A 12,906-nucleotide genomic window follows, 5' to 3' on the forward strand; every position below is an offset into this window, starting at 1 on the left:
ATCTAGACTAGCCAGACAGTACAAAAATAAGATGGAATCATTTTAGCAGAAGACCCTTCACAAGCTTTGACATCAGTGGGACTACTCACAATGCATAAAGTTAAGCATATGTGTAAGACTTTGAGGGATCAGGGCCTTAGTATTTATTAATCTATTTTTGTCTCAGTTGACTAAAGACAATGGCTGACATTATCAAAGGAGCCTGAATTTGCAAGGGATTTGGGCACCTAAATCCCTTTTTGCTCCTTTAAAAATTCCAACTAATATATTTTGTGGAGTATAGGCTAACTAAATGGCCTCTAATTTTTCACCTCTAATTAAGTGTTGGAACAAATGGAGAATGCACAAGATACATGGTGCCCATTTGGGGACCTTTGACACAACTGAAATATCGACAACCTTCCCTTTCTTCTTTGTGATGCACATTTATAATATGAGAACATTGTCTCTTTCTGCAGAGAATACTTCTTTGGCAGTTAGCTGGGTTGGGAACCTTATATCCTGGGTTGTATCCCACAATAAGAAACAGGAGACAGAGATTAGCTGCGGTAAAAGTGTTTGAACCTGCTCATTTCTTGCAATAACTCATACATTCAATATACTGTTAAAAAAATGTATCACTTGCAGTCAGCCGTGTGAAACGAGTGGATGGATAATGATTTTGGTGTAGAATTCTTTTTCAACCCGATTTAGAATTTATTATTTCATGCACGTACAGAAACTCAGTAATAAAATGAGGATATTTTCATCCTTTCTAATTCAAACTTTTAATAAAAAAAAGCGTGGTTGTGTTTTATCCAACTCTATAGCATGTGATAATTTTTAAAAATTGCATAAAGTGAAAAAAATATGTTTAGATCAGCTCTTTTTCTAGAGTGACAACATTAATACTGTGGCAGTATTATTTAAAAATAATTCAGCAGATTCAGCAGAAGTTCACTAATTGGCACTTTGCTCATCAGTTTCGGGATTTGGACACAACAGGCAACATTCCCTCTATTCCTCAGCAAAGATTTGATTGCTGAGTTCTGTTGAGAGCTCCATTGTTAATAATGCTTCAGAATCAAGATTTTCAGAAGTGGTTGACTATAGTGAGGCTCCTAAATACTTAATTGGGTATTTAAGTGGCGTGATTATCAGAAGTGCTGAGTGATACATGTTAATATATTTTCTGTAATTTCTCAAAATGTCTTTCAGAAAATTTGCCCCTGAAGGTATATTAACTGCGTTCTCCGAGCCCACGCTCCAGCTCAAGCCCAAATGTCTACACTGCAATTTTAGCCCTTCAGCCCCAGCCCTGCAAGTCTGAGTCAGGAGACCTGGACCAGCAGGGGTCTTTGATTGCAGTGTAGACATACCCTTCCCCACATTATCATTGTGTTTTTTAATCTCAAAGTTTTGATTAACTAAAGGAGAGATTTTCAAAGTAGGTCTTTACCTACCATATGTGCCTTTCAAAATCTCCCCTAGTTTATTAAATGCTCACTGGTTAAGTAAGAGAATTGAGAGTGGTGTGGATGTTAAGGTTGCCTTCACTTTGATTTCCTTGATAGTTATTGATTACACGATCAGGAAATGCACCTTTATTTACATTAGTGAAGTGCTTTTCTATGGGATAGCATCGGAGTTTAAACTGATTATTCTCAAGACTGAAACAGCATCTGTGTAACCCAGCAATTAAAGATAAACAATTTCGGAAAATTTGAGCCAAATCCATTTGGCTGATTTTGAATTTTGAGAGCGTGCCAAAACAAAACACCGTATCTTAGCTCTCTTAAAAAAGTCAAAATATTGTCTACACACTCCATTTCTGAGTACTCCTGGAGTTGTTTTGAAATGAACCAGAATGTAAACCTGTACTTAGGATCGATTCAAAAAGTACAAGGCTCTGCCCCCAGCAGTCCCACACCTCTGGAGCACACCACCCAGGGTGACAGGTTTCAGAGTAGCAGCGATGTTAGTCTGTATTCGCAAAAAGAAAAGGAGTATGTGTGGCACCTTAGAGACTAACCAATTTATTTGAGCATAAGCTTTCGTGAGCTACAGCTCACTTCATCGGATGCAGGGTGAGGTAGAAGTTCCAGGGCTCCCCAGAGCCACCTGGGTTCCCTGGTGGCTCTTATTACTGTCCAGCTCCTGGTTAAAGTCAAGATTGGGCCTCAGGAGATCTGGATTCAATGCCTGGCTCTCTTTTACACACTTCCTGCATGACCAAGTCACTTGTGCTCTCTGGGTTTCAGTTTCTCCTGCTGTGAATAATACCTGCCTCACATAGACATTGAAGCTTAATGCACTGAAGTACATTGGAATTCTTGGATAGAAAGTACGCCAGTGCAAGTTATTATGCATGATGATTAGACCATGGCTAAAATTCAGTTTTCCTCTCTCCATACCAGCAGGACCAAATCATGTTACAACTACCATGTTATATAATGCGTGACCATGACTTGGTATATTTGCTAGGTGGAGGGGCAACAATGGATGTATTTTGTGAAACCTCCCGCTGTTGCACTAACGTCAGTAGAGCCCCACCAAGGACACCAAGTGTAGCAGTGTTCGTGCTGGTGTTTTTATGCTGGTGTCACTTAACCCTGACATGGTGGTATCAGGCCAGTGAAGGCTATTGCCCTCACTACACCAGTTCTCCCAGGGATCACCAGGGAAGATTCACCAGCACGATTGCAATGCTGGGAGATATTCCCAATAAACTCTTGGGTAGTAGACAAGCCCTTTCGCACAACCACTTGTACATTTGAGAGGAACCTCTCACTGTATGTTCCTTTTCTATTTTTCATACCCACTGTCAGTTATTTCCCAGAATTATTCTGAAAGTGAGTGAGGTGGGGGTGGCCGTGTCTGTGTCTGTGAGAGAGATCAAATACTCTGGTTAGTTCCCTTCCAATTGCTAGATTGTCTGAAATGAGGTGGGCTCTCTCAGATGTTATCTCTGTTCTGTTTTAAAACGTCTGTGTATGCAGAGGAAAAAATTTTTCCCCTCCCCAGCAGCCATGTGAAAAGATACCAGTAAAGTGGTAACACAGAAACTACAATAATCCCAACATACAGAAAAATAGGTATCTAGGGTTCAGGATCCCAGCTGCAGTCTATGGAGCTCTTTGTGCTGGTCTGTAGAGAGCGGGCTGATCACAAAATGCTGGTTCCTCCTCATAACCATCTATTAAATTTCAGTAATACAGCTAAGAATGAAATTCTTTCCAGGTATCATTTTTCCATGTAAGCAATTGCTACAGAGATGTGATGTGATTGCGACAGGAGAAGGAAGAAGTGGTCAGTGCTATTGGGAACGGGAGAGGGGTTGTAGTCCATGAGACAATTTCTCTTTTAAGATGTGGACCACACAATGAAAATGTTTGAGAACCACCTGATCCAACAGTCTATTTACAACATTAAAATGAAATAGGAGCCATCATCTAGTTGCCATTTTAAAAAGTGAGGATTCGTTAACGGAAAAGTTGCAAGGACATGCAAATAGAATCACTGGGAAGAGAATTTATGTATCTGCTTTACGGTGGCACAGAAATGTGAAATTAGTTAAATTCTCCAAGCAGTCAAGAAACAAGGAATACTTCATCAGAAGTATTTTCCCAGCTACTGGTCAGAGTGCTGGTTATTTGAGCAAGGACACAGCAGCATAAGTAAAGTACCACAGCTTCTTGTAAAAAGAAAAGTCAACGTGATACTTCAACCTGGATCAAGTACTTTGGCACGGGAACCAAGCTAGTTGTTTCCAGTAAGTATTTTTATTCTTGATTGATTCTATTTACCAAAAGAAAAACAAAGGACAGAAAAATTGTACTGAATAATTGCATATAAGCCAAGGAATTTGAACATAAACCATGTATTATTCTTGATCTGAAGGTGGAATTGCCAAGGACTCCAATGGATTGAATGAGGGGAGTTTGGGTCCTAATGAGTAAAGTGAGTACAAGGGTAAAAGGCTGGAATATTTACTGAATAGCTGTTAAGAATCAGGAAGGAGGGAAATGGAGAGCCTTAAATTTAAAATATTGGGCCAAATTAATCTCTCGTGTACTCCATTGAAAGAGTCCAAATGCCAGCAAGTGTAAAATTCACAGCACAGGTTTCAATTCAGCAGGTATGAGTGAGTTATTGTTAGTGCTATATCAGTGTACCTTGATTAATGAAGGAAAATTGCAGTAGTCTTCAGGTTCTCAGTAAGTGATTTTACAGAAAGTATCTGTACCCTTTTGTGTATAATGTTCTTTATCGGATTAAAGCTACTGAAACAGTCCAATCAATACTATAAGTGCTAGTTAATTTTGAGTATGTAACAGTATTTATAATACATTGTCTAGAAAATGTCATTTTCTAAACTATATATTAAGATCATGTTAAAACGTAAAGTGAAGCACAGAGGTTGTGATTTGCCTATTGTCACATAGGGAGAGCAGGAAACAAAGGCAAACCTCCTGAGTCCCACTTCAGTGCTTTAACCCCAAGACCATCCTTCCCATCCACATTTGAGATTGGAGGACTAAATCCTGCTCATCCACTAAAATTAATGGAACTGCTTGCTTACCAGCAATTCACTCCACTCAATTTGCCATGCACTGATGTATGTGAAGGAGCAAAAAACATTTTGGGTAGCAAAAAGGAACAGGAATTCTCAAAGTGTATAAACTCAGTTGAATACTCTCACAATTAAGTGGCCAATAGCAAGTCTTGTACAGACTGTGAACTTGTATTTAAAATATGAACTGTAGCATGAATAGTAAAGTACTTTGGCTTGGGCACCAAACTGGTGGTTTCAAGTAAGTTTCTCAAGACATTTTCAAAGCATACATTTACTCTGGGCATTTACTATCCTTGTTATCCAAGACAAAAAGCAAGCTAATGATAAATATATAAGGTAAAATCTTGATTCCAATGCAATCAAAGGCAAAACTCCAATTGACTTCAATGGGGTCAGAATTTCAACTATGATAGTCTCTCTAATTGAGAAAGAACCAGTTACACTTGCGTAATCAATGAGAATAATGTAAATTATTTGGAGATTTTGTTTAGCATTGTAACACTGAGATGATTATGTAAAAATATTCAGAAGTGGAAACACTTATTGTTAGCAGTAAATGTGAAATGTAGAACTTATGGTTTTTTATATAATGCCGTATATTTAGCACCCCGTCACATGAGTTGTTGAGCTTCTTCAATGCTCATTCATTTAAATAAGAATTGAGGATGATCAGCACTTGGAGGATCTGGCTCTTAGCTAGCATGAAAGGGTATATTTATAGTAACAATCATGCAAATGTCTTTTCTTTTCTAAAAAAGGCTCCACTTCAGGAAGGCACTTAAGCATGTGTCCATTCCTATTCAGCAAGGCATTTAAGCATGTGCTTAACTTTAAGGCCAAATCAAGGGCAAAATGCAGTAAGTCTTCTTGTTTCCATACAGTAATGAGAAATAAAGATTTGCTTATTTTTTACATAAACGTAAGGTGTATCTATAATAGACGTAATCCTTTTAATAAACTACGATAATTGATCCAATAACAGGATTCTCAAATTTGTTTTTAAAGATGATTTCCAATTATTAAAATGGATTAGCCATGTTTGGATTTAAGGGGATTGAGAGAATTCTATGTCTTTAATTAAGCTTATTCTTCCCTCTAGATACTGCTAAATGGTCCTTGCTGGGTGCTTAGTCCCTGAGACAAACAAATATTTCTGTAAAGCAAATGTTTTCTGTTGGGCAATATCTCTAATTACACCAAATGGCAGAAATTAACCAAAATTATTCTCCTGAATATACACAATTTAAGAGCTATATTCTTCCCTCAATCTATCATTATCATAAGAACACTATCATGGAACGATGGCAGCATGCAGGCTTAATTTTATAATCTCAGCTTGTGGACCCTAATTTAAAAAGTCATTTGTTCCTTTACAAAAAATTATTAGAAAGAGCTAATCTAAACTATATTGAATCAGATTAATTTTAGGGACAGAATTTCAATGGCATGCAGGTGCCCAGGAATGATAGTTAGATGTCTAAGTGTCTCTTGCCCCTTTGAAAATCTTCCCCACCATTTTCACATTATTTTACATGCGCTCTCCTTATTTACTATTTTATTGCAAAACCAGAAAGCAATTTAAATAGCAAATCAGATTTTTTTTAAAGCAACAACTACTGGTCCATCAATATAATGATACTAGATCTGTACAGTATTTTGTAAAGGATTTGCTCACTGTGATACTTCTACTGGCTATTACTTCAAAGTATTTGGCTAAGTATTCTAAGTAAAATCAGTAGGAATTGTAGTTGTTTGTGCCAGCTATGACTTTGAGTACAGAATTATGAGAGTCGGAGCTTTTCTGTTCTAAGAAGTTGAGGTGAAATCCTGACTCCACAGAACTCAACGACAATGACTTTTGGGCCAGAATTTTACCCATGTTATGTAAACGTACTTCTTAGCAGGGACAACATTATTCACAAGTGTACTGAAGAAGCAGAAATTGCTTTTAAAGTCCTATATAGTGAGCAGTCCTGATTTTGCTCTCACACTAGTCATTCCTCTTTTTAAACTGACTTCCCTCCATTCATTTAAAATGGAGCTACTCTAGATTTACACCAGTGCAAGTGAAAGCAGGGTCGGGACCTACCAGGATTCTTCAGAATTTTTGCTTAGTGGAATAGATGAGTAAAAAGATTTGGAAACAGAACCAAGCTTACTGCTTTCAACGAGCATGACATAGGAATAATGGTGCTTCTCTTATTGTATCCATTAAAGTGCATCGAGTCATCATTAAAGAAGCTTACATTAAAATGGTATAACTAGATTCTTCCAAACACAATATTCTAGAAAAAACCTGGCAGGCTCAGTGTAGAAGCCAAAGATTGAACTGAATGTGAAGACTGAACTATCCCCTCTCATCTCTAAAGGTTGTCCTTTCAGAACAAAATTGACATGGCTTGGTGGGATGGTGTGAAGCAGCTTCCTCTGTCCCTGCATGCGTTGTATCTCTCCTGTGTAGAAAGGGATTCAGTCTACAATGCTATCTCTTTGGCAAGTTTCAGAAGCATTTGGTCATTTTATTTTAAAATAAGAAAATTAAGTCACCAAAACTTTACATGAAGTTTCATAGCAGAAATAAATGTAAAAGTATTTGGCATGCTTATTAAAAGACAGACCCAAAGATCATATGTCACATTATAAGATGGAAGTTACTTGGTTTTTTTATAAAACAGAGTGCATTAAGAACAGAGTGATCAGTGTAGATCTTTAGTTATAAAGTACAAAGGAGCTACTATTACTGATAATTATTTTGATGATAAGATTCTCAAGTAGTCTAGGGTTGGTTTAAATTGGTTTGCTGCCTTTTGAAACAGTTCTAGGTATTGATTTTTGACATTACCGACTGAATATAACAAACTCTTTATAGAAAAAATATATAAGTATCTGATCTAAATCCCATTGGCCCTAAAAGACCAAATCCAAATTTATGGCAGAAAGTGATGTGCAGTTGTGAGCAAAGAATCTTCAGAGGACAGGTGTCCACCTGAAAAAACTTCATCACGATAGGCACTGATGCTGGCTTTTTTAGCAGAAATACCAAGAATTTAAGGGATATTAAGAATAATTTACCATCTCATCCTTTAAAGGTGACCTTTGCAAATAGGTTTCAAATACACTGTTAGGGCCAGGTGAGAAATCCAGCATGAAATAAAAGAGATTCTCCAATGGTCCAAAATCACCCATCACAATTTACAATGGCATTACTAAGCACTGGACCACTGTTGTAGAATGCTGAAGTATTTTCAGTACAGGCAGTTTCCAGTGCTGTCAATTTGGCACCTTTCACAAACTGTAAGTTCACATTAAAAGAAAAATAGAAATTTCAAGTGATGCTGAGGGATCCCAGCCTGAGGAAATTCTAAGTCTTTGGTACGTCGAACGCATTTGAAGTTTTTGACTTATTTTGCATGTCCACTCCTGAAGTACTCCAAATAGCCAATGCAATCTATTGGAGTTTGGGGTGTCAGAGGAATACAGGATCAAGCATTTGCCATTTTGTAAGGAAAAGCTATTTAAATCACAAGTCCCGTATATTAAAGTGATTCTATCAACTTCTGTTCACAATTGCACATAGAATATTATGAAGCTATATTGGACCATATGGAAGCTATATGGGCCAGATCCTCAATGGAGCACCTTTGATTTCCAGCAGCTGAAGATCTGGACCATGAGTTTTTGCAAAGCACATGAACACAGTGAGAACACTGACATCAAAGTCTTCGGCTCTGGCACAAAGCTCGTTGTTTCAAGTAAGTTCTATGGTAGCATAGAGAAAAAGTTACATGTAATAATATAATATTAGAGACTGCAGAGCACAATTTATTCAAAAAGGATAACAGACAATGGAAATGTGATATTCAATCTACAGTCGAAGAATGAATGTGAGGTTAATGTACAGAATTCAAAGTAACACGGATTGGTGATCACATTGACAATTAATTATTGACATAGAATTTTTTTGCTCACCCTGAGTCAAAGCTGTGTTGTTCTCTTGTGTAGGGGTCAATGCCCCAGAGCAGGAGAACATACACAGTTCCATCCAGTGCTGGATGCAAGCCAAAAAGGCAATTCTAGGGGACCTCTGTGCACCAAAGAATAGAGGAAACGGGGGTAGGTGAGTGGCGATGGCATGGAATGGCCAGTGGCTCTGTGACTCCGGAGATCAACTGGCCAAAATCCCTGCTCAGTGGGGAGGCAACTGCATGGACATTATTAAAGCTCTCAGTCCTATGATGCTCAAGCTAGTTTGGGGAAAAGATTTCATCTTCCCATCCATCATGTAGCTCTCCTAGAGAAACCCCCTTTATTCTCTTTAGTGTGGTAACCAGGATTTAGCCTCTCATATCACAAGTATGCATTAGTCAGGAGATGTAAGACATTAGGGGTGAAATTCTGGCCCTGTTGATGTCAATGGGAGTTTTGACATTCACTTGGATGGAGCCTGGATTTCATTCTAATTTTTTCTCTCTGCATAGGACCAGGTTAAAGGTTTAGGAGAAAGGATGTGCACTGGAACCAAGAGAGCCAATATTTGTGAATATTGTATATGTGATTACTGACATGAGCATTTTAGATTAGTATTGTAATTTTCTATTGCACAAAATCAATTCAAATTCAAACTAAAACATAAATGCCATCACAGAAGAGTGGAGGGATGCAGGAATAAAAAGGATCTGCTCCACCATTAAAATTCCCCATATTTTTAATAAGTATAGGATTGAGCCTGTAACATGCATTGTGAGCCCAGTCCTGAGAGGTTCTGATCTGCCACTGACTTTGATGGGAGTTGAGGCAACTCAGTACCTCAGGATCAGAGTCCCTTTCAGTTCTGGACTAATTTAGGCACACTGCATGGTACAGCGGGTTTCTTCCCCAACATATTGAAATACTGTTGTCATAAGACACGGAATTTTCCAAATTTTGCAACAATTAAATCAGTGATTGTTCTCAACAACAAACACAAGCAATATGAAGGAAGATATTCTATAGTCTGAATCAAATTCTCCTCTAGTTATATCAGTACAACTCTACCACTGCTCTGTCGAGAATTTGGCCCAACATATTTTGTAGCCTGTCTATATCAGCGAGACTCTATGCAACGCATGCTATAGAAAGTCGAACTAGGATTTGGCCCTTGTTGCATAATGTTCCATAGGGCCAGCTTCATTTAGGTTGCTAAAATATGCATCTCAAAGTATCTCTCTTCTTTGTCATTGAGACTTCAATAGGAATATAATCAATCCCCAAGCCTACTGGCGTTTTACGATTCCTTTTAATTATACTGCACAGGAAAGCAAAATTGTATTAGACAGTTTTACATTTGAACCCATTCAGGAAATCTGTAGCTCACGAAAGCTCATGCTCAAATAAATTGGTTAGTCTCTAAGGTGCCACAAGTACTCCTTATCTTTTTGTGAAGACAGACTAACACGGCTGTTACTCTGAAACCATTCAAAATAGTGTTTGGTGGGTGAAAAGATGTCATGAAACATCTTGAGAAAAGAGGATAGGTCACAGTGTACTGTAAATTTTTTTTCTAATTATATGTTTATTTATATTGATATTTTTAAAATGCACCCATTCGACCACTCTGACAGTAGAGGGACAAAACCACTAAGCATCCAGCAGAATTTAACAGAAATATCTTTTTTCCATCAATCCACTAGGCAAGAGAAAATACAAGTCTAACAATAGGTCTCAAATGTCAATGAGATCCTCTCTGTCAATGAAGTGAATGATTTTCTGTTAAACAGAATTTAAAAGCTACCAAATTAATATTAATATACAGTATTTGAAAATACCAATGTAAGCTCATCCTGAAAAATACATTGAAATTTCCACCATTTCTTTGCTTGAGTTTACTGGCTCACAGTTGTGAGTATTTAGCAATATTTGTTCAGATCTGATCCCTCTGAATAGAAATGTCTTGGGCAGTTTTTGCAGTAAGTTGCAACACGGTGGGAGCTGCAAAAATCTTTGGAACTGGCACAAAACTTGTCACAACGAGTAAGTTTTCAGACAAACTATTTTAAATGTTTCATAATGGCAAAAATCTATCAAATTAAGCTCAATCATTTATCTCAATGCAAGAATATAAAGAGTCTAAAATGTTATTACGAGTGTAATAATTTATTAACAACACTAATGGTAATGAAATCATAAGTCACTGGCTCGCAATAGAGAAATGTCGTAACAACCCATTTCTCTTCTGGGTATGAATGATGCCAGGTGCTGAGCACGCTCAATATCCATTGGTTTCAGTGGGAAATGAGAAGCTGGACCAAGCACATAATGCAAAATTAAAATTACAAGCATACCATTTCCTTTTTTAAAAATAAATTCTGACTGCATAACGGACTTTGTTCTCAAATAGTACATCAACATTATTTACGTATGATAGTTTACCTATAAGTGGCATGCAGATTGCAAACACACACAAAAATAGTTAGCAGTGAGTCAATTACAACATAACGCTGCAATCCTCACTTTAGAAAACCTCCCATTAAAACTAATAGGAATTTCTTTTGAGCAAGGAGTGAAACCAAAGGGCCCAAAGTCAATTGCCATCTTAAAAAAGAGAAGTGATACTTAAAATAATAATATATCACATTCTATCATTTTACAACGTGCCTTCCTTGTTAAAAGTTCCAGTTAAATAAATTAGACAAGCAAGGTGTTTTGAAAAGTTAAGTCGGACCAAAACAACAAGTAGTTCCACACTCGAAACTACAATTGACTTGGAAATTAAGGGTCTGATCTTCTTAAAGTGTCTTATGCAAAGCCCATTGAAGCCAAAGGAGAAAATCCCATTGGCCTCAAGGGATTTTAGATCAGACCTAAAGTGAGGCCCGAAATTTAAAACTGATTTTGCTCATGCATCTGCACAGCCACTTATGCAAACACACATTCTGCTTATATATGTACAAAATTCAGATTTTATATTGGATAGACACCCATCTAACCATGTGAAAATACAAAAAACGATATGTGTTTGCAAAGGTGTCAGCATATAAATGTGACTCCAATTTTTAAAAGCATCTAATGAGAAATGCCAGAAATCATCATTAGTTTTTGCAAAGCACAACATCACTGGGCAGGAAGCTATGTAAAGGTTTTTTGAATACAAACAAGACTTGAGTGAGTAAATCATTTGGTAAACCTACTGGTCAAGCCCAATCCTGTATTCCTGGGTGGTTTTGGTGCGTACGGAATGTAAGATTGAGCTCCAAATGTTGAACTAATTAGTGCCAGAGCATGAGGATCGAAACTGAAAAGAACAGAAAAATCAATTCCCTCAATTGGTGACAATTTTCAAAATGAGGGAAAGTTCTTTAATGAAGGAATTTTTCTTGGTTAAGTAGTCTAATGTCTCAGCTGTCTTCATTTGCTTCTAAATTTTTAGATATTTTAAATACTTTTTGACACAACCCTAGTTACAGGGTTACAGTTTGGTTCAGTTCCAAATCGTTTCAGAAAACTCTAGACTAGCCAGACAGCACAAAAATAAGCTGGAATCATTTTAGAAAAGGAACCTTCACAAGCTTTGACATCAGTGGGACTACTCACAATGCATAAAATTAAGCACATGTGTAAGACTTTGTGGGAGCAGGGCTTTAGTATTTATTAATATTTGTGTCTCAGTTGACTAAAGACAATGGCTGACATTATTAAAGGAGCCTGAATTTGAAAGGGATTTGGGCACCTAAATCCCTTCTTGCTGCCTTTAAAAATTCCAACCAATATATTTTGTGGAGTATAGGCCAACTATTTTGTTAAATGGGCTCTAATTGTTCACCTCTAATTAAGTGTTGGAACAAATGGTGAATGCAGAAGATACATGGTGCCCATTTGGGGACCTTCGACAAGACTGAAATATCAACAACCTTCCCTTTCTTCTTTGTGATGGACATTAATAACATGAGAATCTTGCCTCGTTCTGCAGAGAACACTTCTTTGGCAGTTAGCTGGGTTGGGAACCTTATTCTCTTGGTTGTATCCCACAGTGACAAACAGGCGAGAGAGATTAGAGGCAGTAAAAGTGTTTTGAACCTGCTTACTTCTTCTGATAACTGGTAAATAGACTGTTTAAAAAAATGTATTGTTTACTGTCACCCATATGAAACGAGCAGACAGATAGTGATTTTAGTATGGAAGTCTTTTTTGGTCTAGTTCAGAATTTATATTTTCATGTACTTACAGAAATTCAGGGATCAAATAATATTTTTATCCTTTCTAGTTCAGAATTTTCATAAAAATATTTTTGGTTCTGTTTTATCCAATTTATAGCAGGCAGCAATTTTTAAAAATTTTATGAAGTGACAAAAAATTGATTTTTTGGCAATTTTTTT

General features: G+C 37.2%; 1 protein-coding gene across 1 annotated transcript in view; it reads left to right on the forward strand.

Annotated features, from left to right (window-relative positions):
* The window catches only part of LOC140906149 (uncharacterized), an 83,755-nt gene that overhangs the window by 26,733 nt on the left and 44,116 nt on the right, over window positions 1–12,906 (forward strand). Inside the window, exon 4 of the mRNA XM_078851326.1 lies at window positions 8,133–8,307. Coding sequence (XP_078707452.1) covers window positions 8,133–8,307 — 175 coding nt within the window. The remainder of the gene's footprint in view (window positions 1–8,132; window positions 8,308–12,906) is intronic.

Source organism: Lepidochelys kempii, chromosome 2 (genome assembly GCF_965140285.1).
Source record: "Lepidochelys kempii isolate rLepKem1 chromosome 2, rLepKem1.hap1, whole genome shotgun sequence".
NCBI classification, from domain to species: Eukaryota; Metazoa; Chordata; order Testudines; family Cheloniidae; genus Lepidochelys; species Lepidochelys kempii.